The sequence below is a fragment of the Ambystoma mexicanum genome, chromosome 9, assembly GCF_040938575.1.
Source record: "Ambystoma mexicanum isolate Mex_15411 chromosome 9, UKY_AmexF1_1, whole genome shotgun sequence".
NCBI classification, from domain to species: domain Eukaryota; kingdom Metazoa; phylum Chordata; class Amphibia; order Caudata; family Ambystomatidae; genus Ambystoma; species Ambystoma mexicanum.
The window spans coordinates 712,514,757-712,542,638 of NC_090931.1; the positions used below are offsets into that span (position 1 = coordinate 712,514,757).

General features: G+C 47.2%; 1 protein-coding gene across 6 annotated transcripts in view; it reads left to right on the forward strand.

The window, feature by feature from the left end:
- Positions 1-27,882, forward strand: part of PIKFYVE (phosphoinositide kinase, FYVE-type zinc finger containing) — a 1,728,392-nt gene that overhangs the window by 944,216 nt on the left and 756,294 nt on the right. For all 6 annotated transcript variants that reach the window (XM_069615606.1, XM_069615608.1, XM_069615605.1 and 3 more), the window contains one exon: positions 4,808-4,916. In XM_069615606.1, coding sequence (XP_069471707.1) covers positions 4,808-4,916 — 109 coding nt within the window. The remainder of the gene's footprint in view (positions 1-4,807; positions 4,917-27,882) is intronic.

The window sequence follows — 27,882 nt, forward strand, 5'->3', positions numbered from 1 at the left end:
GGGACAGAACTGGGAACTGGGATTCTTTTTGCAGTTTTTGTGGGTGGTTGCAGTGCGGTGGTATTAGTGACCGGGTCTTATGACTAAAGAGCTTTTCTAGCGGGACCCTCAGTCTCCCTTAGGCTTCCTACACCCTAGTCCAGGCTTTGATGACACACAAGTCAACTTGAACTCTATAGATTGGCAACCACTTCTATCTAGAAAAGCCTCTACACTGTGGGAGGGTCTATATGCCGCGGCCTTTTCTGCCATTCTACCTCCAGGACTTCCTAAGAGGATACCCTGCTCTAGTCCACCCTAAAACATGGTCTTCTAAATGAATGGTCCTGGTTCAACCACTCAACCACTCCGACGGACACTCAATTCCTCCTACTCATGTTCACTACTCTCCCTGATTTAACATCTCCTTATCCTTTACTCCCCTTTTCCCACTCTCTCATTGGTCTTCCTGCTCCTACTCTCCCACCTCCACCTTCTCCCCTCTTCTGCTCTTTCTCTTCTCTTCTTGCATTCACTCCCACATGCACTCTCACAATCACAGCTAAACCTTTTCCACTAAGCACCACTCTCACACAAAAAACCTCCCCTGCACACCTATCCAGCTACTCCAACGACCTCAGTGCTCCGCTCAAATTTCCGTCCTCCTTCTGATCTTAGTCCACCTGCATGCCTCCTGACGTTACTGTGATGCTGGAAATGCATCGCAGGGACAGGGCCTCCGTATCCTTGTCCTTTACTGCCTTTTATCGTGTGTTCTGTCATGTTTTCCGTGCAGGAGTTCATGTGGGACTCCTGGCGGTGCAGCTCTCTTTTGGTTTGGTCTACAGACCCATGGGATACCCTTATGGCACCCATAGGTGGGGGTGCAACCCGGTGGCCCTAGTGTATATTTTTGAGCACCAATGTGTGGCCCAAAGAGCAGGGTATGGGCTGGTGGAAGCTCCATGCTGAATTTGACAGGTGCTCTGAGGATCCTCCATTTTGGGATACCCAGGCCCTGCCATTGGAATCAGTTGATTCCTGATAGGAAACACGATGGCCCTTGTGGCCTCTTGCTTTCTATTGCCTGTTACCTTGTTTTCCCAAAGTCCTGGGAAGCCCTGACTCTGTCCCTTCGCCCTGACTGGCTGTTGGGTGGAAGTTCCATATATGGTATAGTGGGAAAGTCCAGGCCAGACCGGCTGGAGCCTTCCCAGTGACTGTATGTTGTGTGCCCACCATGTGGGTGGGACCTGGGTGAATGGAGTGTGTGACGAATACGCATTCTGTGTTGTGAATGTCTAGTATCTGGTGTTTGACACAATGACTGAGACAGCCCTGCCCGAAACTGGTATGAATGCAGTGTGGTGTGTTGAATGGCTGGGTACTTGTCCCAATACACATAAATTGTTGCGAGTGTCTGGAGAGAGGTGAATGGCCTGAATGCACTATGCACCTGATTGGATGCCTACCTGCATGAATGCCCTTCTGACTGATTGGTTGCCTGAGTGTGACCCAGCAGAATGAATGGGAGATCAACTAGTATATCTGGGAGGCCTCTCACTGCTACAATTCGTGTCAGAAGCTGAAGCGAAACTTGAGTTGAAACTGAAGCTTAACGTTGAAGCCCTGCTGGAAGAGAAGTCTTGATGCTGCTCTACTTCATCAATCTGAAAGCTGCTGTGTCTCCAAGGACTGATCCACAGAGGACCTGGTAAGGCGCCCTCTTCCCGGGATACGAGGGACCATAGTGCACCAACTGATCTTTGCCAAAGCTCCCTGGTAGACAGACCTACGACAGGCTGCCGACCGGAGACAGGGACCGCCGCGGAATCACAAGGAGAATCGCCCAGACACTGTTGTCCATCATAGTCAACGACCGCCGCCTCCGACCGGAGCCGCCATGCTCCCTTTACGTAAGTAACATTTGATCCAAGGACACACTCGCCTACACCGTCGACTGCTTTGTCCCGCTGGAGAAAGTCGAGGCCGCCGCCGAGCATCTGACGGTGGGTTTCCCACCACCTGACGACCGTAGAGACGCTGGAAGACTCGACGCCCTTGCTGGGCCACAGTTCTTCACAATCTCTTTACGGTCCTGAACTATTGCCATCGAGGTGCCCCGCACGCCTCTTCCTTGCAGGACGCCAACGCTCTGTCGTCGCCGAGCACTACTAGGAACGAAGCTGCCGCCTCGCCGTCATCGTTCACCCCTTTTTCCTCATGGGATCTCGACGATCCGTGGCTCCTGCCTTAAAAGGAGCCACTCAAGAAGGATCCGTCGATGACCCGACGATGAATTCTGCTATTCCAGGTACATTGGGGTTGTAGAACTATTTTAGAAGGGAATAAGACTCTTTTGAACAAAATATGGACTGTGCTTGTACGATATATCTTTATTTACAGATTGCCCAAGTTGGGGGGGGGGGGGGGTCTCCACACAGAATTGTGCCTAGTTGGTAGGGGTCAATATTCTGCCAATTGTTCTAACCAACTGCTTTCGTCTTATATCTATTGTTGGTTAGTTTTATTTCTTGATCTGTGTGACATTTGACCAGAGTATAGTTGATGCACTTTAATGAGATCTGATAATAATTGTGGTACCACTTCAGAACTCTATATATTTGTCATTGTAGATTTTCTGAGCACAAAGTTATTGTGAGAGTGTACATAACCTTGAATATTAATTATATAAAGACTATGTTTTAACTAATACAGCGTGTGGACATTCCTTTGTGGGGGCTTGGGGACTAAACTGTACTTAAGAACCAGCCTGCATCACCTCCTGAGAAGCTAGGCCTTGATTGCTCGTCCATTGCTACCTTATAGAGAATCTTGGCTGGGGTCCTCTGTGCCTCTCCTCTACCATATAGAGAGCATAAGTACAGACCCCCCTCCTGTCTTTACAGTTACTCAAACACCCCACACACTCTGCAGGTTTCACAGGCTTTTGATACCTGCGTTTTCCTGGTTTTTCTTAGCTGCACCATCCCCTCCCCCACCATTAGTGCCATATAGGCTCCACCTGACTGGGCAGCCCCTTCTGTTTCTGTGTTTTTTCCCCACGGAGGCGTAGCCGCTCAATTGCAAAGGCACAAAAACACCTTTTAGGCCTGCACCCTTTTTCTCTGCGGCAAATTCAACAGTCTATGTGGTCGCCCCCACTGAGTGTTGGTTGGTTTGATGCTTCACTGGTTCCAAGCTGTGGAGAGTGCTGCTTCTTTCTCTGACAGGTGCCAAGTTGTTGGGGTGCGCCAGCTGAACCTGTTTAATCTGGCTGTACATTCGGGTCTGGCTAGTTCTGAAAAGAAGAAAGGAAAACGTGGGCGAGAATGGATGGTATATTCATTAATCTTTTGTAACGCGCTTAATACCGGAGACCAGACTCTAGGCGCAGTACCAGGATTCGGACCTGTGCTTCTCTGAATTGTCTTGCTTCCCAGACAAACATGTTATCCCTTAGCTATCTTCTGAGGCTCCTCCTGCCCAATGGGTGATTGGAATTGGTACCGGTTATCCCATTCGAGGCACGCTTAGAGGAACTTCATGGACTGAGGCTTCCCCAACTCCCTCTCCCCACCTCTGGGGTAGGACTGGCTCTGGTGCTCGCTCTGATAGGCTTCCTACCCGGCTGAGAGGGGCCCCTATCCTGCACCATACACACTGACCCCCCCACGCACACTTTCAGCCAAATATTAATTGCACGCCCCGACCCACTGCCCAAACCCACATTCACTCACTAACACAAATGCTGCCCATACAAAACGGACACAAACTGGTCTCCCCACACACTGTGTCAAACATACTGACACCAAACGTTTCCTCTCACATTGCCCCACCACACAACCACCCACCATGATCCATGCACACTTCTCTATATGGACATTGCACCCACACACAGCCCTGCCATGCACACTGTCCACACACATGCGCACACACCCACACTCTGTTCCCACACTCCCTCCCCTCACACACAACCCTAACACACTTTCCACACATATGCTGCCTGTAAACACTCCCCATAGCCACCCTCTGCCCCACATACTGCCTTTGATAATATGCACACCACCTCTTCCACAATATGGAGCCCCACACACAGCCCTCACCCGCACTGTCCCCCATGCACTCTCCCCCCACAAACACACTGCCCCACACATATTTTGCCCACACAGACCTCCCCTCACACAAATTAGTCAGCATCACACACTGAAACTGCCCCCACGCCCTCTGCCCGAACACACTGCTCACACACACACTACCCTTACAAACTGCACTGCCCCCATCCACACAATGCCTCCACACCAGGCACACTGTCACCCCCAGACAAATCTCAAACAAAGACACAGCACACACAGACACTCTGTCCCCCCTCACACACAGACACTTCCCACATATGCTACCCCCACATGAGTACTGGCCTCAAACACACAGTCCCCACCCACTTTGTCCTCCCATACACTGTTCACCACACACAGTACTCCTTCTCTCTCACATACACACACCCACCCAGCACACCACACCCCCACATACACCCACCCACCCAACACACTGCACCCCCCGCACACACCCACAGCACCCCAATACACTGCATACAACAACATAGTAGTGTGTAACTGGGCATTTCAGGGAAATTAATACCAATGGTTTGTGTCCCTGGACATTTGAATCAATCCCTGGCGTTGATGCAAGTGCTTGGATATATTTGCCGATAGCTGCCAAAAGGTGTGAGTAGCTAAGCCTATGATGGTAAAACCTGCCTTACTTTTACAATGCCTATTCCAAAGACAAAATTATTGGCTGTGACAATGCTTGTTTTCTCATATTGCAGAGTCTCCCAGGTGTACATGGCTGTGGACGATCGCCTCACCTCCCTGAAAAATGATACCTTTTGCAAAACGAGAGAGGACAAGATGGAAGACCTATTTGCACAAAAAGAGGTATTGTGCATGTTTTCTATTTTAGCTCCATAATCTGACGAAGATCCAACTGTTTTCCATTTTGTTGTCTGTATTTCAATGCATTTAAATGTGTGGCTTGATACTTAAGTGATCACTTTGTACAGTTTAACAAACACCATCCATATTTTGTTGGATTTAGAAAATGTATGTAAAAAGATATCTGCCATGTAATGGTAGGGTAGAATAGATACTTTCTGATAACAACCCACACATGCCACACAATATAGGAAGCATGCCTTGAAATTGACAACCGAGCAAAGTAGTATGTAAAACTTGCATTTTTGCTCCATACGAGATCGTTTTTTGTGTAGATTGACATTGTTTTTTAACCCTTTAACTGCCATGGGTATTTCCCCCCAGTGCCAAGGCCTTTTTTGTTGATTTCGGTATGTGGCCATTCAAAGCCTTGTAACTTTTTTGTTACATGAGATATCTCGGCCAAATTTGGCTCCTTTTTTTCCCACATGTAGGCGGTCATAACGCCACCCAGGAATCCTAGGTTGCTGTAGGGGGGGTGAGAGAAAATAACCAAAAAGTGCGTACATTTTGTGTTTTTTCAAAAAATGCGAATAAAATGATGTACAAAGAAGCCTGTGGTTCTTTTCCTTGTAAGAGCTAGGAACAAATGGTTTGCTTTGCTGGATTCACCAATTTCCTGCCTTTCAAGAACAGGTTGAGTGGAAACGAAAAAACATTCTTTTGATATGGTTCTCAACCTTTTTGTGAGAGGTAGGCAAATTTGGCAATTTTTGCCAATTGTACATGCATGGACGGAATGAAAGAAAAGGGTAGGAAAGGCGAATTGGAGGACAGAAAGGTATATATTTCTGAAAAGTAGACAAAATTCTAATTTTAGAAAGGGGTGATTTGCATAGGTCGGGCAACAACTAGGTAGGGGAAAATGCCATAGATTGGGGGAAAAGCGTGAAAATTACCGCAAAAAAAGGAATGTGTTGGACATGTTTGGCTTTGTACGGCAATGGCTTCTATGAATTTTGAGAAAAGCAATGCTCCGCTACATTCCCCTGACTCTTGCAGTTAGGAAAGCACACATTTTTTTGTAGTGTTTTGCAAAACAAGCAATACCACAAGCCAAACACTGAGCCATGGTACACAGGAGTTTTATGCTCGCGGCCTGAGCAGACGCACTTAGCATGTGTAAATCGGGGAAAACCAATGTGGTGAGAACGGCAAGCATACATTTTTTGAAAGAGCACAGGCAGACCTTTTCAAGGGTAGGTGACTTGTGCAGGTTACAAAAGTGTATGGTGCCTAAAGCAGCGACTATATGTAGGTCACATTTGGGAAATGAAAGGGTTGTGTGACAAACGGCACCAGCAAATGGGTCAAAACGTTATGAAAACCACACAAACACAACACATGGTATACCTTCCTGCGTTCCCACAGGTGTCCCGATGAAAACGGTACCTCACATGCGTGGGAGCACCTACCTGGGCGCCAAGGGGAAAGCCTAAAACACAAGTAACCCCAAGTCTGTTTTCACACTTGTATTTCACACACTCTGCAGACGTGCACACAATATAGATATGGGCCTCGGGTGTCCAAGCCACCAAGGAAAACAGGGAACCCCATGCATTTCCGAAAAGAGGACACCCGTGGGAATCCGCAGAGGTATGATTTGCACAAATCGGCCCAGAATGTATTACCCAGAAGCCCCGGCAAAGTCTGAAATGTGCCGAAAAACCCCACATTTTTCACTTTGTCGAGGGTTCTGGATAAAACATTCTGGTCCACTTCGCGCAAGTTGGACCTCTGTGGATTCCTACTGGTGCCCTCTTTTCAGAAATGCATGGGGTTCCCAGTTTTCCTTGGTGGCTTGGACACCCTATGCCCAAATCTGTAGGTTATCTCCCCAAACCCTTTTGTGATTACCAGTGGGTTAGCCTTTTCCCTTTGCGGCTAGATTGGTGAACCCACACGTGAGGTACCGTTTTTGTTGGGACACCTGTGGGAAAGCGGGAAGGTGTGACATCTGTTGTTTGCGGCGTGTTTTGGTGGTTGAGCATAGTGAAATGTCTGGACATTGTGTTTTTTACCCAAAAATTTGGAATTTGCCGGGGGTTCTGGGTAGTCGATTCTGGGCCGATTTGCACAAGTCTTTAGGGCGGGCTGAGGGGTACCCTAAACCGGCAGGTAATTTTTTAATGTAATGGGGGGTTACCCTCTACCCCCCACACCAAATGCAGGGGGGGCATCTCATTCAGCCCTCCCTGGGGTCAGATGCCCCTTCCTAGGAGCAGATATCTGCCCCCAGGGAGGGCTACAAGGGGTGCCCCCATTTCCTCTTGGGGTGAGGGGGAGAGGGCCACCCCCCTTTTCTGTAAAAATAAATCCCTGGTGGCTAGTGCCCCCCCACTCCCACCCAAAATTCCTCTTGTAATTAATTTCATTTCTTTTCTCCGTTTTGCCCCTTCCCTGTGGGCAGATGATCAGCCATCTGCCCCCAGGGGGGCCCTAACATTCAGGCCCCATCCTTTGGGGGGCCTGCACACTTATTCCTGGTGGCCCTCCCCCCACACCCAATTGGATGAGGGGGCCACCTCATGTACTCCTGCCTGGGGGCATAAATCTGCCCCCAGGGAGGGCTACAAGGGGGGGCCCCCCCGTTCCACTTGGTGTGGGAGGGGGAGGGCCACCACCCTTTCAGGGGGGAAAAAGAATCCCAGGCCCCCTCACCCCCATTCTATTTCTTTTTTTATTATTATGTTTTTGCCCCCTTCCCTGGGGGAATATGATCTGCCATCGGTCCCCAGGGTTGTGCACATATGTGCCCCCATGCTTTGGGGGATGGGGGGGGTGGAGGGCTGCTTAGTTTAAGCAGCCCACCTCCCCCCCTCGTCACAAATGTATCCCTGATGACCCATCTGGATCTGTGACCAGCAATGTGTCAGAAATGGTGTCTTTGGAAAGGGGAGAATCTCCCTTTTCCAACGACACCATTTCTTCAAAAATCCATCATGGCCTAGTGGGCCCCAGGGCCCCAAACCCCCTCCCTCCTTCCTTCCTTCGATGTATTTTTTTTTTCCTCATCACACCTGGGGGCAGATGCTCACTGCCCCTAGGGGTCTCCTGCGCTGTGGCGCCATGCTTTGTGGGCTTGGGGGAGGGGGGCCGCTTACCTAGTAAGCAGTGCCCCTCCCCCCGCTCCCAAAACGGATCCCTGGTGGTCTAGTGGCCATTGCTGGCCGCAAATCGAGCTCTGCGCCCGATCCGTGACCATCAATGCTGTCACACAAGGTATCGCTGGAAAGGGGACACTCTCCCCTTTCCAACGATACCTGCCTCGATCTCCGGCTTGAAATACAGCCTGAGATCGAGGCAGATGCAGAAGGGCTCTTACCTTCTGTGTTCACCGTGGCAGCAAAAAATGGCTGCCGCGGTGAATTTACTTTCAATTTCATGTCGGCGTGCGTCACGCACGCATCGGCATTCACCCACAGCTTCCTACTCGCCTACAGACCCCCTGGATATGACAGACATTTCTCTGCGACTATATAGGTACCATTCAGGTAAAGCACCCATCCCTTGCACTCCTGGGAGATTTCAATATCTGGTTTGATATGCCCAACAACCCGATGACCCATCCACTGGTCGACAGTCTCAATGCACTCAACCTCTCCCATCAAACCACTGGTCCAACTCACTCAGGCGGGCATACCTGTGATGCGATTTTCAGCTCCTATGACCTGATCTCCATATCTAGTCCCAAGCCACTTATCTGGACAGACCACTTTGCCATCCCTTTCTCAATCCACACAGCAGCCCCTCTTCCTAGAGCGCCCCCTGCTCTGTTCACAAATGCTGGAACAAAGTCGAAGTACTTCCTGAAATAGCTGAAGCCCTGCTACTCCACCCGCCTGCAACGCTGTCCTGTGGTAGACCCTTAACCATCAAATATTTCGACTCCTGGCTTGAAGAATCACTAATTCCACTTGCGCCCTGCAACCTCACGCAAAGGACCATTCCCCCAAATGGTTCACGCCCCTCCTGAGGACACTCAAAAATCAAAATAACTCTTGAACGCATAAGGCGAGCATCCAAAACCAATCTCAGCAGATCCATGTTCACCCTCCACCACCGTAATTACATTTGTGCGGTTAAATCTATGAGGCAAATATGATTTTTCACAATAGCAGAAGTATCTAAACACTAGCAATCACAAGGCAAGGTGTCAAACAAAGGCATACAATTAAAAATCAAGTTAAAAGTAAGAACACGATGCAGCCGAATCACACGTGGGACAGTTCACAGGGACAATATAAAAGTGAAAGGATGGTTGTAGCTGGAGATTTGGAAGAAATTTGCAAGATAAAAGGAGGTTTGCTTTTGGTAAAATTAAGCCATGAAAGAGAGAAAATAGGCTGAGAAAAAGAACAGATTTTACTTAAACTAGATTATTAGGACTATATTGTTAAAGAAAGACATGGTAGGACCCCGGGTTAATTTGCAACTTGGCCTTTTCAGCCCACGTTCAGATCTATATCGGAATTAAATTATTCGAAACATCGCTAAGGAGTTACAAGATGGGGTGAATGAAAGAATGGCACCAACACTAGGAAATCACAGACAAGATGCACAAAGAATTCTGACATTTGGACAAATTACCAAGGCATAAATAGGGTTGCTTAAAGATTGGAATAAAGACAAAGGGTCAATATGGGATAGGCTATGTGTTTCTATGGGATGGGGAGAATACTCACAGTCCACTCTTGAATTTGGGATTTCGGAACAGTCAACCGGGTTCTGGTCACTGCGCAGCTCGAGTCACCAGGTAGCAAACAGCTGGGCAATTTGGGTCACTGGAAAGCAGTACAGCTGGATGACAGAAGTATAGCGGGCATGCAGCTAGCGGGCCGGGAGATGCTCCCCACAAAGGGTACCATAGTTTTTCCCCTTGGTTAGTGTGCTTTGGCCCAGCTGGAATAGGGTCAGCTATGCTTTGGCCTTGTAGTGGAATCTGGAATCTGGCAAGATGAATGTAGAAGATCAGGAACACAGGCTCTGGAAATTCAGGAGAGAGTCTGTCTAGAGTTCTGTCAGCCACCCTTTATATAAAGCATGGTGACATCATAGAATTATATGGTAGGGCATGCTTAGGCTGAGTACGTCCCTAAACGACTGGATTGGTCAGGGTTGATAGTTACTACCTTCGTGTCAGCTGATTGGACTTTTAGAGACCTGACCTCAGCTTTATGTTGTAGGTTTACAATGCATAGGATCATCCCACAGTTACTTTAGCTAAAATCATTCTTCACATAAATCACCCATTTACACAATTTTGACATCTTTACAAATTACCTAGGCATATTACATATTTCACGCAGAGCATGATAGTCCAATTCTACAGTTTGTGAGACTTTGTTTCGTCGTCCTACCAGTTTTTCTCACTGTTTAGTGAGAAATATATTACTTCAACTTCTATAACTTTAGGTGTGTGTATGTCATGATCTCTGCTTCCAAAAGGTCAGGGTTTTCCCAACTCCCTTGGAAGCAGATCCATAACCCAGGTTCCGAGTGCCAACCAGTCCCAATTGGGACCTTTTGGACCCATCCTGGCGCCAGTGGCACCAGGCTCATAAATATGCCCAGTCCCAGCGCTGGAAGCGCCGGGCTCATAATGCTTGGTGGACTTACCTGCAGCAGACCATGCTGCTTACTTGCCTGCCAGTTGAGCCTCTGATCCTCTTCTGTTTGGAACTACTTTTCCTGTTGGGTGGGGCAGGAGCCACTCCCTAGATTTAGAACACTGGAACTCTTCTGGAAAGCAGGAACTCTTTTCTTACCTAGGCGTGGCTGTGGAAGGAGACACCTAAGCACTACAGGAGGCTATTTAAACCACACCCGATGGATGAATCTTGCTTTGCGTTATTCTGCATCCTCTGCAGCAGAACGCTCATCGGGTCTTCTGCATCTGATCCTGGGCCTAAGAAAAAGGCTTACCATCCTGAATCCAGTCTTCAGCAACACCTATAAAGACAAGAAAGAACAGGTTAGCATTACGGTCTTCAGTGACAGCTCTTCACTTACCTAGTCCATCGGCTGTCACCAACACCTTGCGCTGCATTCCGGCATCTGAAAGACAAAGGCTTACCTACTCTTCGTGCGCTCCGGAGGTCTTCACACTGCATTCCGGCATCTGAAAGACAAAAGCTTGCCAACTCTTTGCACGCTCCGGAGGCCTTCGGCGCTGCATCCCGCATCTGAAAGACAAAACAAGGTGCGTTTAAAGACATTGGGGAACTTTAATACTCACGTGCCATTACTCCTTTCCACATCTAACCCAGTGGGTATTCCGGCACCCTGCAGCCGCTCCGAACTTGTACCTGCAAAATAAAAAGACAGTTAGAGCGCATCGTGAAGCAGGCAACAAGCGCTTACTTACGTGCTTCCAGGCGCTTCTATTCATCACACGGGCTCCATCTTCAACTCACTTCAGCCCGTCATCCGCCATCGTCGGAACCCTGCAAAACAAGAAACATCATTACTAAAGACTTTAAAGACATTAGAATTACTCGAAACTTACCGTTCGTGCAGTAAACGACGGACAGCAGTCCTCTGAAGTCAAGAGGCCTGCTCCCCTTATGCAGTGAAGAAACTGGTTACAGCACCCTGCCCCGAGGCAGATGGAGAGCACGGCGTTCACTTACCTAAGACATCTTACCCTTCGAGTCAGACATACAGTGCACAGAGGTCCAGCCCAAAGAGCCAGCCGTGTGTTACACATCACCTTTGAAGATACGGTATACGCCTAGTCAAGACTGGCGCCTCTACGGGAATCAGGTGAGCGTTACAGTGTACATATTACCATAGGGCATATTTCTGTTAATTTTTAACGTTCCATTAGATGTCCTTTCCCCATGATTCACATTTTGATGGCGTTTGTGTCCCATACATGCCACAGACAGCCAATATATCTTATTTGAAAGCCACGAAAATCATATTTAAACTGTACAAATGTTAAGCTTCTGCACTATCTGGTTACAGTATTAAGTCTTAAAAGTTTATTCATTAAATAGTATCTTGAGCCAAATGGGGCTGCCTTTGTCCTCCAAATATGGTCATGTCTATGCCCAAAGGTCAGTTTCACTTTGAAACTCCTTGGTTTGAGTGAATAATTGGTGTCACTTCCCAGGTTGCACGTAGGTGTCCTAGACAAAAGTCTACTGGGCAGTGGATGTTGTAGTGCTCTTGGTCCATTCAAAGTTTTCAAGGTGGCAATTGGCATGCCTGTGTCCTAGAAGTGTATGGTGGCTTCCTTTTCGGGGGAAGGCCTCAGTTTAGCCAGCAGAAAGACCTGTTCTGAGCTTGCAAAATCCAGCCAATACATTTTATTTATTTTTTCTGTTATTTTGTTCTGAATCAAAAACAAGTCTGTTCAATAAAACATCCTGTATATGTTCCCCAGCAAAACCTCCTTCACATCACTAGGCAAGAATACATTTTTATTCAACATTGTACTTTTAAAACAGGGTATTTCTTTTGGTTTGCAAAAGCCCATTTTGACAAGTGGGGAAGCTGCTAGGATTTCCCTTTTAAATTTGGTTCTTCCATATGACTTCCCAATATTGTTTTGCAGCCATAGTCTGTTCCTTTTATGCAGCAATTTGCTTGAAACACAGATGCACTGAAATTGATATAGGCCCATAGAGCTGGGGTTTCTTTGAAGCATTGATTTGACATTTTGTGACTGAAATGTCAAGCGTTTTCTGCGACTAAAAGTGAAGTTTCTTTTGCCTTTTTCAGATTTTGGCTGGCACAGCCTGTTATGCAGGGATCATGTTTTATGCTGCTGAAGCACAATGTGGATATGGATGGGCAGGGCAGGGCAGGGCCTTATGTCTAAAAGCAATGTGATGTGGAATGTCTAAAATCAATGTGATGTGAAATAGATAAAAATAGCGTCATGGCAGCATCCTTTGCAGTGTAAAATATTCCCTTTTCAATGGGAACTTTTTGCAAGCACAGTTCTCCATCGTTGCCCACAGTCGATGTAATAGTTTCCTTCTTGGTCTCACTTTCATATAGCCAGGCCAATAGGCGCCCAGGTCTGTCTCCTTCTGCATGTTGTCGCTCTACATATTTCCTGTAACTTAGCCTGCCTAATCTATCCCAGTGTTCCAGGCATTCTTTCTGCAGGTGGGAAACCTCTTGTGCCCTGTCTCTGGAGCTGTCCTCTGCCCACTCGGTGGCTTGAAGGTTAGCTTCTGCTTTATGCAGGTCCCTCTCGATCACATCTTGTATCCCTTTTGTATTTGACATAGCCGCCCCTCTCAACACAACTTTAAAGGCCTCCCACAATGTCCCTGCAGACTTTACGCTACCCGTTTTGTGTATAAAATATTCCTTCACCTCTTCCCTCAGCATCTCGCAAAATCCCAAGTCTTTGAGCACTTCAACCCTAAGCCTCCATGTTGGGATCCTAGTGTGGGGGAAAGAAACAGCCACACAACCACTAGGGGTGCATGATCCGAAAGAACCCTCGCCTTATATTCTGCCCTCATGAACTGCCCCAATATTTCCTCGCCGGCAAATACATAGTCCAACCTTGTGTAGAGATTCTTGGGAGCAGTGTAGTGGGAGTATAACCTATCTTGGGGATGCATCTCTCTCCATACATCGGATAACTTAAATGCGTGTAATAATGTGTTCAAAGCTTTAGCTGCAGGAACTGGATGAGTGAATTTATCGTCTGATCTATCCATTGCCAGGTTAAGTGTGCAGTTGAAATCCCCATCCGCCCCCCCATATATATATGCCGTACCTATAGGAGCTAATCTTGGACTATAGTGACCAGAAGTATGCTGCCTTGTCCTGATTCGGTGCATACGCATTGAGGACACAGATCTCCCTATTCTCCACCAACCCCTGTAGTACAACCATACTACCATCCCCATCCCAGAAGGTCTTAAGACTTTAAACGGAACTGCAGGAGCCCCCCCATACTAGAAGCCCTCTGGCATATGCTGAGTATGACGACCCCACAGTCACCCCCTACAATTTCCGTGCCAAAGTGTGTTGCTTTTCTTTAGTGAGGTGCGTCTCCTGCAGAAGGGCAATATCTATTTTCTGGCATCTCAGATAGGCCATTCCTCTGTTCCTTTTTATATAGATGTTCAAGCCCCTGACATTCCAGGATGCTATTCTAAGCTCCCCCATCTCACATCAAGGCACCAACCGGAAACTGCTCTCCACATGTTGCACTTTCTGTCTGCGCCTTGAGTGCATCTGTAGGCCAATTCCCCGCCTTTAACTGCCCCAACTCCCCCCAAAACCCCTACACAACCATTGCCGAGCTCCCAATCCAGACCTCAGGCAACCCTGCTTCTCGCTCGTATCCCGACTCTAGTGCTGGTATTCAGAGTGCAGTAGGAGGATACATAACTGCTAGTATCCCAACCTAACTAATCTAGTGTGGGTTGTGTTAGGCAGAAACCTGTGCAGTTCCCTTAGGGACCACTGCAAAAGGCTTAAGACTACAGGTGTTGGTAGTAAAACCAATTGGTAGCAGTCTGCACCACCCAAATTTACCTGGTAGCTGTGGCTGAGCAGCCAGACTTCTCTCAAGAAGAGTTGGACAGTATATAGAGTATACAAGATAGGTACCAAAATACAGTAGCACAAGCAAACACTGACCAGAGCTTTTGATATCAAGTATATAATTATTTATTTAAAGACACACTTAGAAACACTTTAGCAAGTTCAAGAACACAGTCACTATTAATATATATACATCCCTTATTCCTTATTAGACAAGTCTTGGTTAACACCACTTATTTCTAGACAGAGGTGAGCGCTTAACTAAAGATGGCACTACAATAAGTTTAAGAAAAAGGGAGGGAAAGGGCAGAAATTAGAAACAGCACACAACACAATATTTTAGAAGCACTCAGCAAGGCAGGAAAGTCAAAGTCTTCTTGTGAGCAAAAAGTTCAGAGGCCAGGCTCCCTCTTGGAGAGAGTAGAACACCAATATGCCCAAGATCACACAGTTTAAAAGGCTTGGAAAGTCTTGCAGAGAGTTTAAAAAGGAATCAGCTCAGCTCAGAAAAGTTCAGTTAGCCAGCCTAGGGCCAACCCAAGTAGTAAGTTGAGGATTTACGAGACTCCCACACAGACCGTTGCGAGGGAGGCCAGGCGGACACAGTACCTTGAAAGTGGAGAGAATCCTCCAGCGGGGGCAGTTGTTCCTGGCAGTGGATGCAAGTTGCGGCGTCGTCCAGAGGAAGAGAAGATCTCGACGTGGAGGAAAGCTGAAGGTCGTTGCACTGCCAGGGAAGAAACCAGCCACGGAGTTCTCCGGTAAAAAGGTACTACCCTTTTATTCACGATAGTGGAAAAAACGTGGTGCTCCGGTTGCCAAGGTGCTTGGCACAGGCAAGGCGGCCACGAGATGATCCGGGAATGCGAAAAGGCGGGCAAACTGGTTATCCCCACCAGTCAAAGGAAGAAGACTCTTCGGGATGAAGATCTCCTCTGTCGTTGGAAGAAGTGGTGAGTCGGTTCAGCAGGGCTCCACTGGTGGTGTCGTCGTTGCAGGTCGGCTCAGCTTCTCCCTCTTCGGATTCTTTGGTCCTGTGGCGACGTCTGAAGTCCCAGCCCCCAAAGCCCTGCTTTTATGCAGAAAACCCCCATTCATCAGTCCTAGCTGTCACTCAAACATGCTAAGTGGTGAGCCAGGCGGCTCACCACTGGGCCAATCACACAAGAGTGCGACTTGAGTTGCCGAGGCAACTCAGTCCAGGGTGCCTAATCCCCCTCCCCCACCCACTGTGGTACCCAGACAGAGTGGCACCACTTTTGGAGGCTTCTGTGGAGAAGCCCACCAAAAAGTGGAACAAAGGGCTCGACTTCGGTTGGAGTCACAGAAGCAAACACAAACGCCATTTTGGAACCGAGATCTGGCTAAAAATACTAACCGGAGAATTAATATTAAATAAATAAACCGGCGGTATGTTTGAGGCTATGTTAAAAAGTATTAGCCTCGAACAATGGGAAAATCCCATAGGAATATATTTGCGGTTGAATATAAAAAGTATCCACTGCCACCAGCCAAAACTCGCTCAGGGGGGACTGGACAGTACCCCCTCGAACAACAGACCCAGGGGCAATCGAATTGCCCCTACCAGTACGCCCACAATATGATGTTTTGTACTGGTTCTGTTCACAATTTAGGACTAGTAAAGCCAATGGTGACTTTACATGCCCTGGTAGACAGTAGTCAGTCCCAGGGTACGGAGTCTATGTTTGGGGGTCACTATGACACCCCTGTGTTACGGCACGGAGGGTGCTGTGTAACACACATACCAAAAACACATGAAGCCCTATGGAGTAAAAGACCCCATAGCCCATCAAACACATTCAAAGTCAAAGGATATCTCAAATTATGTCTAAGAGTGGGAGAAAACGGAGTCTCACTCTTAGCAGGAGAAAAAAATAAACTCCAAAAATCCAGCAAAGCTGCTGGAGGACTCACTAGGTTTGGGAAATTAGCCTTAACAGAGAATTTTCCCTAACAGGTTGTAGTGTGATTCCTTCTGGCGCCATCTCTATCAGCGCAGCGCCAGTGGTTCCTGCATTCTACTAAATGCGAAAGTCAGCAAATCTACTCCTTCAATGATTAAAATGCTATTGGATCATTCTGTGATGGTTACATTCCTGTGTATGTACCCAGCAGCTAATCGGTACAGCCTCATTTATCACTTCCGCCTCCCACCTGGTCTTCTGTCTCCTCTGGCAAGTTCACTACATCCGTCCACTTATCTTCCGGAGTCTCGAAGAAGATTGCGCTGCCTTTATATATGAGCTTCAGTTTGGCCAGATACAGCAGCATGTATTTAAGATTCGCCATTCGTAATCTTCTGACTGCAATGTAGCCCATCCTGTGTTTTTGCACCAGGAAGGTATAGTCAGGGTATGCCGTGATGGTCGCCGATGCTCGACGGATCATGCCTCCTTTGCGAAAATGTTCTAGGATTTTCTCCCAGTCTTTGTAATTTAGTATCTGCGCTATTATCGGCCGGTTGAGCCCCATGTGGGGGCTTTCTTAAGGCCCTAAGTGCCCGCTCCACCGTGAACCCTTGGTTGAGTGCCCCAGGACCTGTTTCCTGGAACAGCATGTTTTCTTTTAAGTTTGTTGGGTTTGGTTCTTCTTCCCCCTCAGTGAGCCCGACAATCCTCACATTATTTCTCTATGCACGTCCTTCTGCTTCCTCCGTCCTGCATTCAAGATTCCGTACCTGCTGCTGTAGTCTTGAGACTTCTGTGGAGTTCTCCTTACAGCTACCCGCGTTCGCTTGCACTTCTTTCTCTAACACACCTGTGCACTCTGCTAGTGACCTGACATCTTGTCTCAAAAGGTTCACATCATTGCTAATGGTATCAATCTTAAATTCCAGTGCAAACTTTAGAGCTGCTATGGCTTCTAGAATCTGCTGGTCCCCTCTCCCAGAAGCCTCTGCACCTTGGGTCGCCGTCGCTGCAGTGTCTGCTGTTTGGGCAGGTTTAGCTAACGTTTCAATTGAGGACTGTTTCCCTTTGCTCTTATATGTCTTGGATGCCATTGTTGCACCGTCCTTCACTGCTACACAGGTCTCCCGACAACTCTTTATGGCACCATTCTTGATACGTCGTGGTCCTGTTTATTTGAATGGATTTTCTTTCTGTTGCCCTTCGTAGTTGTTACTTCGCCTCTGCCGCACAGTGGTCACAGATATTTACTAGTTCTCCCTGTTAGCTTCCCGTTGCCTAAACGTGTACTTATAGCACCTGGAAACCACTCCTCCAGCTCATATCAGTCACACTTGGTGGCGCAACTATGATTCAACCTCCTTACTTCATCTGGTATGTAGTGGGGATCTTTTAATGTGCTTTGCTAGGTTTTCACTGGTGTGTAGTAGCTGTGCTCCTGTCTCACAATCTGCCCATACCTGTCCTCTTGCTCTCTCCGCTAGGGCTGTTTGTTGATTCACTCACAGGGTCTGCTTCTAGCCCCTAAATATTTAGGAAGGTGCCAACACCCCTTTTCTGGTGCTCCTCTGTAGCATCTTCTTGTGGTTAGGCTCCAGTGGATTTGAATGTATGCTTCCTCTGGGATTGGAGGTAACCTTTCCTCAGGGGGAGCTTGTTTTTATTGGCTATACTTGCCCATTGCACACACCTCTAGGGCCCATGCATCCACCCCGGGGCTTCTGTGCACTCTTGTCCGTCCACCTCTCCCCATTGACAAAAGCACTTGCTCACCTTGCCATCTGGGTGCTGCAGGCCTTCTGCAGGGGGCTTGAATCACTGTGGGTATATCCACTACTGCACGCACCAGGGACACTGTCCTTCAGTTGCGTGTAATACTGTCTCTCTGGCTGCTACATTCCTCCACTTCAGCTTCGTAGCAGCTCCTGGCCTCGGTCAATATTGTGAGCCAGCTTTGTTCCCCCTGAAAAGTACTTGCTCTTCCCCGTGTCAGCATCCATGCATCACCTGCACATTACCTTGTCCTCGCTCACACAGCGTTGATCTGGCTCAATCTGGGGGGGGGGGCACAATATGCCTGCTTCCTAGCTCCTTAGGTTCTGTTCTTCCCCAAGGGCCCGGCTGACATGTGCTTCCTGAGGTTGCTGCCTGTGCCTCCTTTTGTTGCAGTCACTGCATCTGGGTCAGTCTGTGATGTAGATCCCCCATCAGCTTCAATGCTCCCAAAATGTGCAATCGAGTTTCTGCAGCCGAACTGCAGTAAAAGTTGTCCAGTGTACAATGCTCGCTCACGTTGCACAATCTTTTTTCCCTGCCGCCTGTCCAGCCCTGTGTTGCACTCTCTTGTGCCTCCAGTATGGTAATTGTAGCAGGAGTTCAGTTCTTTTGTTTGATCTGCCGCACGTTCGGGTAGGGCCGCTTTATTCACTGCTTGTGCTCGTTATCGCTTTGTGCCTTCTAGTCCATGCTGATTCTCTCTCTGCCTGCTGCAACTATATAATTGTTTGCGGGATGCGCCACGGCGTCGGCAGCCATCAGCATATGCTTAGATGTGTCTGGCTCTTTATGATCTCCCAATGGGGCTCTGGGGATTCCAAACTTCTAATTCTTAAACATGCCACATGGTTAATGCAAGCATTGTGTATTTACTGTCCTCCGATGGCTGCTTGCATCACACTGTTATAATGTCTTTTCTTCTGATGGTACTTCCATGCTCTGCGTTCATAGAATGCGTCCGTGAGGGAAGGCAGGATACAATGTATCATGCAGTTTCTCACCCGCTGCAGTGCCCCCGGCTCCTTCTTCCTTCCACTGCCTCCATGCTACAGTGTTCAGGGTCCTTGCAGCTCACATAGCCGTAGACGCGCCCACAGCAACAGTTTGTAACGTAGCCCTGCTGCGGTTGCCTCATTAAGTTGTTTGTGTCTGCCGCTTTGTCATTGGCCTTCCGTTTCTGTGCACAACTGCACGTTGCTACTGCTGTTTTGCAGAAGGATCATTTCGGATCAGCAGCAGTCCCGAAGAAATCCAACCTTCAGCATGGCCTCTAAGCCATGCCCCCCGTGGCCTTTGATAAAGTTAATCATTCAATCCTCCTTGGCCGCCTCCACACCCTAGGAATCTGTGGCTCGGCTCTCAAATGGACTGCCTCTATCCTCAGCAACAGGAAACAAACCGTATCCCTCTGCCCTTTTGTCTCGACTGCTCACCCTGTCAACACTGGAGTGCCCCAAGGCACATGTCTCTGCTCTGCTATACTCTTCAACCTTTATCTGACCACTCTACCGGGAATCATTTGTGCACACCACCAACCTAGGCTGCACTATGTACTCGGGCTTAACCCTCTCCCGTCAGATCAATAATGTTTCAAAATGCTGTCACTATCACCTCAAACTGCTAAGAAGCATTTTTCCTTACCTCTCCTACCCCAACAGACTTGCAGCTGTTATTTCTATTTTCATGTTAAGAGTGGACTATACCAAATCCTTATACCTGGCAGCACCGGCATACCAACTCAACAAACTACAAAGAGCCCAAAACGCTGCAGCAAAACTCCTCCTCGCCCTGGGACACAGAGACCACATCTCTCCCGCTCTTCGAACCCTCCACTGGCTCCCAGTCGAATGAAGATCCACCTTCAAGACCCTATGCATTACCCACCGAGTAGTGCACAAGAATGGCCCAACGTACCTTCAAGAGAAGATAAAACACTACCTCCCATCACGCACCCTAAGATCAAGCATTGCCCTTTTCTTGGTGATTCCAACCGCTGATTCTGCCAGGATTGGAGTAGCGGCTTTTTCAACCTTGGCCCCAACTCTGTGGAACTCACTCCCCCCACATATTCGACACTCCCATGACTACATGGCCTTCCACAAAGTTCTAAAAACCTGGCTCTTTCCGTAATGCCGATTATGACCATCTAAGACTGCTGTGACCTTGCAACTTGATAACAAATGTTTAGTGAGACCCCGAGCAATAACTGCACTCAATGCGAATTTTAAGTTACAAATACATTATGCAGCAATCTCAAACGCAGACCTGAAATCCGGAACAGCCAGCTCATTAGATCAAATCCTCCCCCCAGACACTTGCCTCTCATATCGCCATGCTCACTCTCTATTCTACACCAACACACAATTAGAGTGCAGCTACACCCCTCAATCAATTTCTGCCTATCTGCTCACATATGAACAGTACTTCACGAACACCTCAAGACTGATAAAACGCAGCTATACCTTCGAAATCGGCCTAGTTGCACACATAAGAGTCCTATACAGGCCTAACGCAGCCTGCACCCAGTCCTGGTGACCATCCTCCAGACTGCACACATTCAACTGATATCAAATACCACCTCACCCAATTCTAGGATGCAACTACCATCAGGCAATCACTTCAGCTGCACACATAATAGGTACACCCAAGCACCCTATGACACCTTACTCTCTCAACTGACCTGGACTATGGTTCCAGAGGGCGTTCAACCTACCAGCGCTTTGAGGTCATACCAATGATATATAGAGCGCTATATAAATGCCAAATAACATAACAGCCTGAGTGTACATTCATGATGTTATTGCAAAGTCTTAACATTTTCTAGAATCCCTGCATGTGTGTTATGAGCTTAGGGACATTGACTCAATAAGTGATGTTGTTAAATGGTGACATGTCACATGAAGCCCCGATTATGTTTAAATGAATCCATGTGTAAACAATTAGACATTAAAGGTTCAGCTCCTGAGCCAGTAAGTTGAGGGGCGCCCTTATTAAACTCTTAGATTGCACTTTGTAATCTAGCATTGTGGTTACATATATACAGTAGTTTGTGCTATACATCAGATTTTGAGATGGGTATTTTACACTCTACCTTTGGAAATTGGTAGTAAAATATATTTTTAGAGAGTAAAAAGTAGTTACATTTCTCAAATTGAGTGGTTTAACGAAGAGAAACCTATATTTAAATTTGAAACATACTGTAGTTAGTTTTTTGCATTACATACATTACAAAACAAGCTCTCAAATGATGTTGCTTGGAGATCTCAATCTGGGCCTCTATGACCCTAAGGACACCAATACTACCTCGGTGGAAAATTCTATATCCCAGATGGGTTTCAAACACTACATCCTTGGCCCTACACAAAACAAGGGTAGTACCTTGGACTGGTTGGCAGGTTTCAACTGCACAACCACCATCCTCCAGAATGAGCCTATTGCATGGTCAGACCATCATCATCTCTTTCTCAATCCTAGCTCCTCAAATTCTATCCAGAAACAACCGGAACATTACGCTTCAGAACCTACGACCCATGCTTAACGCTATCTTGGACCCTCCCAACTACAATGATCTAGACTAAATTGGTTGACTTATACAATGGCACCCTAGAAATTGCCCTTTACAACATCGTCCCTATCGAACTAAAAAAAGCTAAACCGGCAGCTCACCTCAATAAATGGCTTGCAAATGAACTAAAAGCATTTTGCAACGCCAAATGAATTGCTGAACGACGTGGAGAAAATCACTCACCATTCCTAACAGCAGTCTTCACCTCTGCTGCTCATCGTATAAAGCAGCTATCCTCAAAACTAAAAGAGAAACTTACAATAACGGAATACTAAATTTAAAATCTGGCACCTAGGAGCTCTTCAGCATTCTGAGGGAAATGGAGACACCAGGTCCACCTGGAGAAGCATGCATCAAGGATGTGGAGTGGTGTGCTAAAATTCAGACAAAACAGAAATGTTGCAAACCAAAATAGCGACTAAAAAGACCAACCTAGCCAACAGCTCTAACACGAACACCCCACTGAGCCATCACCCTCCATCATGCCCGCCTTTCTTCTTCTCTACAGTCACACCCAAAGAAGTGGACCACATTACCTTAGGCCTACAATCGTCTAAATGCCAGGGAGATATCTGTCCTGCCTCAGTCATTAAGCAAAGCGCCAAAGACCTGGCCCCATTCATTGAAACTGTGATTAACTCCTCCTTCAATACTAGCTTGGTACCTAACAATCTCAAGGAGGCTTGGGGGATGCCCCTCCTTAATAAACCAAACCTAGACCCCAACATACCGACCAGTTATAGGCCCATCTCAACTGTACATTTCCTCCTAAAAATTTTGGGCAGAGTGGCCTATATCCAAATTCAGAAACACTTGGAGGATAATAATCTGCTAGGCCTACGCCAATCTGGCTTCCACAACCGCCTCTAACTGGATCCAATCATTCCTATTTAACTGAACATCCAGGGTCTTTGCACCCTCAGTGGTCCCTGTGCCCATCTACTGCGGAGTACCGCAGGGCTCGTGCGTCTCCCTGATGCTATACAACATCTTCACAAAGCTCCTCTTTGATCGTCTTGATAACATGGATGTCACCTACACGAATTACGCAGATGACACCCAGGTTCTCATGAGTCTGACTGGCTATAAAGATGACTCCAAACTAAAATCCTCTTCCACTGTAAACTATACAACCCAACATACCTCATACAGTACTACTGCATTTCTTGCACTGTCGTCCAAACTGTAACCGCTGGTGACTTTTCTATGCGCTTATATGTATTTTTCTGCAATTAGACTATCCTGTAACCCAATGTCGACAAGCACGGTTTTTCTATGTACCTTATACGCATACTTTTGTATATCTGTCATGTTCTACTTTTGTAACTGTCACAAGCTCCAGCGCCCAGTTACCTATGGGTTAGGTGCGCTTTACAAATAATAAACTAAGCTAAACTGAACATAGTTTGTGGTCCTTGTAATTCATACAAATTCATTTGTGTATTTCTCTTTTAGGTGCTCTTGTCATAAGGCTACACAGTAGTAGAGAGCCTCTGGATTGAAGACTCTACTGTTGTGACTAGTCGAAATGCAATATTGGAAGCTTTTGAAAGACTAGAAGGGAAAGCTTGCAAGACTGTTCTAGGCCTCCCAAAATCTACGCCAATAAGTGCCATCAGACTGGAGTTGGGCCTCGCATCTTGGTGGGCCCAATATATAAAAAGATGCCCATCTTTGCACGTAAAAATTCCTGAGGCCGTTGGAAATTCTCTTTGTTCACATTTGAAAGATCTTCTAAGGGGTACTTTGGTTTCTCTCACTGGGGTTTCATAAGAGATGTGAGAGTTTTGCTAGTGTGATCTCCCTAGATTCCCCAGACAGCGACTTTGTGGAAAAAAAAAGGAAAATAATTGTCTTGGGCAGAATTTCCGATACAGTGACCTGATTGCTGGATTGTTATTGTTCAGGGATAACCACCATTTATTTTCACCCTCACGTTGAGATCCTACTTGCAGAAGTCCCCATCCAAAAAAACACCAGGATCTTTACCTTCCATTGCATTTAAATGCTCTGTCCACTTAAGAAGCGCTGGGGCCCAAATTGGACATAACCTGAGATATGCGTGGGTGCCGGATATGCAGCTCTCACCAAATTGAATCATTGGCCCACTTGCTACAAGTGCCCCTTTTTTTGGCAGAGAGAATTAGCCACTTGGGGAGGTTCTTACATTCTACCTCCCTGGTCCTGACTAAAAACCTATGGGAGAGGCTAATGTTTACTGCTAACCAGGCCTTGATAATTGCATTGGCATCATTGTTGGAGGAAATCTTCCAGGGTTTGAAGAATAGAATGTCTGAGGGGGAAGCAACATGGGAGGAGATTTGGGACTGGTTAATGTTTACATTGGTTAATTACGTCAAGTTATTTGATGAATTGTTTTATGATTTGAGCATAGAGTTGATGTATTTTAGTGTATGCTTTGTTGTGTTATTTGTTTGCATTTGTCCTTATCTTAGTGTAAAAGTTTCTTGTAAACTGTAAAACGTTTTTAAACAAAAAGTAAATTAAAAAAATAATATTTAGGCAGTACTGATGACAGGCATCTGTCATGAACCATCGGACGCGTCCTTTCTGGACTTCCTGGACCCTGACCCATAGGGGCTTGCACTCAGCAGCACTCCCAACATGGCCGCTGAACGCGAAATACTATTTACCAGTTTCTGCGCTGTACGCATTACGTTCTATAAAGCGGACACGCCCCCGCGCATCTCAACGCTACCGCTTGCCGTGGCTGGACGTGTGCTGCTGTAGTTCGCTTGTGTTTTTTTTCCTTTGATTCCTGGTTCCCGGTTCCCCTAAATTCCTCCCCCTTCATTCCCCCTCCTTTTTTGTCCTCCTTGCATCCCAGATCTCCGTGCACTCGTCTTCCGTGTGCCCTCTTCACTGTTTTCCTGGATTTCCTCAGACTTCCCAGATATCTGAACGTTCCCAGGACTCGGAGCGCTGAACGCACACCCGAGGACCTGCACACTGGGTTATACAAGACCTGAACTCTACGAAAGAAGACTACATCGAAGAACTCCAACAAAGACAGGTGAGAAGGGGGGAAACCTGTGACAGATTGAGACGCCAACAAACTTGATACAGATACGGACATGGAGGCTGCAGTTGAAGACCTCATGCGCGGCATGCAAGAGTTAACCACAGAAGTTCAGAATCTCAAAGCTGAGAATGCCGCATTAAAACAACTAGTCCTGTCACGTGATTCCACGACCAAGGAAAGTGTATTGCTGGGCAGAGTAGTGTATAAATATGATGCTCCTCAAAGCACCTTTGTGGCTTCCTTGATTCGTGTTTAGTGCACTTTACCTTTAAGCCCTACTACTTTTCCACCCCCAGGGTAAAGGTGGGCTTTATGATTTCGCATCTCTACGGGAATGCATTAAAATGGGCTGCGCCCTTAGTTAATTCTGGAGATGCCCTCCTGGATGATTATGATGGGTTCGTACGGGCTCTAAAGACAATGTTTGACCGCCCCCAGAACATGTTTACAGTGCCCAAGAACGTCTATTGGATTTCCAACAAGGGTCCCAGGACATGCTTACCTATGTAACACGCTTTAAACAACTGGCCAATGAAGCAGATTGGTCCCGGGAGGCCTGTTTTACCCTATTCCGGAGAGGACTAAACGAAGAAATAAAAGACAAGCTAGCCATGGTAGCTCGCCCAGGTTCCTTCCAGGCCCTTATGGACCTCTCTTTACAAATAGACTTTCAAATCCAGGAAAGGAAGGCAGAAAAGAAGAAAACAAAGATCCCTTACCAAAAGACCTTTATAGAATCTCCTTCTAAACCCGAGCCCACTCCTGCCTTGACCACAGACCTTGGACCCATGCAACTGGCTGCCTTCCTCAGACCCATATCGCTGCAAGAAAGATTGCGATGGATTCACACCGGGCTGTGTATGTACTGTGCCTCAGATAAACATCTTGTGATGGAATGTCCTTTGGCCCCTCCACGGCGTTCGGGAAATGCCAGCTCCCGATCCTAGATGGAGCACAGCTTTGGGAGAGCGATGTTTGCTCCCCATCTATTCCATCCTTGAACTCTCCTGGACAAAACAACCTTGTGATCTTGCAGGCCTTTCTATCGCCGTCCAAGAAAGAAACTTACCCCATTCTGGCATTAGTGGATTGTGGAGCCATGGGGATTTTTATAGATAAGGATTGGGTCACTACCCACCACATTCCATATGAAACTCGAGACATCATGCAACCTGTAGAGGCCATTGATGGACGACCTCTCTCTTCAGGACCAATCACCCTGCAAACCAAAGAGATCCAGCTCTCGATAAACCATCATCAAGAGATGATCAAGTTTGACATCATAAAGTCTGCCCATTATCCAGTGGTACTGGGTATACCCTGGTTACAGAAGCACAACCCATACATCAACTGGGCAGCAGGATCCTTATTTATTGGCTCTGAACATTGCATGTCTCACTGTCTATCCCTGGATTCCTCGTCAAGATCCTCTGAAAGTACGCTGACAGATCAGCATGGCCCACTCACAGTCGCAAATATTATCCAGGTCTCCAGAGCCTATCAGGACTACACTGATGTGTTTTCAACTGCCATAGTTCAAGCCCTACCCCCCTCACAGACCTGAAGACTGCACTATCGATACTGAACCCTCGGCAGTGATTCCCTTTGGAAGGATGTTCATCCTTTCAGAACCAGAGAAAAGGGCCCTCCGAGAATACTTGGATACCAACCTAGTAAATGGCACCATACGACCATCCAAATACCCAGCGGGAGCTTTGTGGTTTTTCGTTCCCAAGAAAGATACTAAGGAGCTTAGGCCTTGTCTTGATTATCGTGGTCTTAATCAATGCACCCTCAAGGACCGCTACCCATTGCCCTTAATCTTGGATATCCTGGAAGCGGTGAGAGGAGCCGTAATCTTCACGAAATTGGATCTCAGAGGTGCCTACCATCTGATCTGTATAAAGGAAGGTGACGAATAGGAAAACAGCCTTTAAAACACCCTTTGGTCACTTTGAATACCTGGTCATGCCTTTCGGACTCGCCAATGCCCCAGCGGTCTGCCAACGTTTTATGGACCGGGTGTTCTCCGATATGCTGTTCCTCTTCGTCATAGTTTTCTTGGACGACACACTGATATACTCCAAGGACCATCTTAAGCATGAAGCGCATGTCAAGGCAGTGTTACAACGGCTACATGAACATAAACTCCTGGCTAAACCAGAGAAATGCTTTTTTCATGTCTCTACTGTTCACTATCTCGGATTTGTCCTTAGTCCAGAAGGAATTGGAATGGACCACTCAAAAGTAAATTCCATACTATCCTGGTCTGTTACAACTACTGTGAAACAGATTCAATCCTTCCTGGGGCTTGCCAACTTCTACCGGAAATTCATACCTTCCTTTTCGGAGATAGTTCAACCGATCATTACATTGTTGAAGAAGGATACTCCCTTCCTCTGGACTGCAGCCCAAGACGAAGCATTCCAACGTTTGAAGTCGGAATTTACACAAGCCCCCATCTTGGCTCAACCTGACATTGATCGACCTTTCCTAGTGGAGACTGATGCCTCTAACTACCCCATCGGAGCAGTCTTAAAGCAGGAATTCGAGGACAAGTTAGAACACCCCATCGCTTATCTCTCGCGAACCCTAACTCCCAGGGAGACCCATTATTCTGTTCTGGAAAAGGAATTGTTGGCCATCCGTCAAGCCTACACAGAGTGGCGTCATCTACTCCTGGGAGCTACACATCCTGTTCAGGTCCGTACGGATCATTGGAATCTCCAAGTCCTACAATCCATGGATAGTAGGAATAGTCGTCAAGCCCGTTGGGCCTTCTTCTTTGCCCAGTACCAGTTCCAAATCCATCATGTACCTGGAACACACAACATAATTGCTGACGCCTTATCCTGACGTCCTCACTACGATACTCTTGAAGATCGATCCTTCCCAAAGATGTTTCTCCATACAATTTTCATAGCTCAAGCAATCACTCTCCTGGAAGACATTCGGATTCAAACCCAGTCCTCTGAGATCTGGAAGGAATTTACTAGGAAGAATCGATGGAATCTTAAAACCAAGGACAGGTATTTGTTCAAGGACAATGGTCTGGTCATTCCCACACAGAATGCG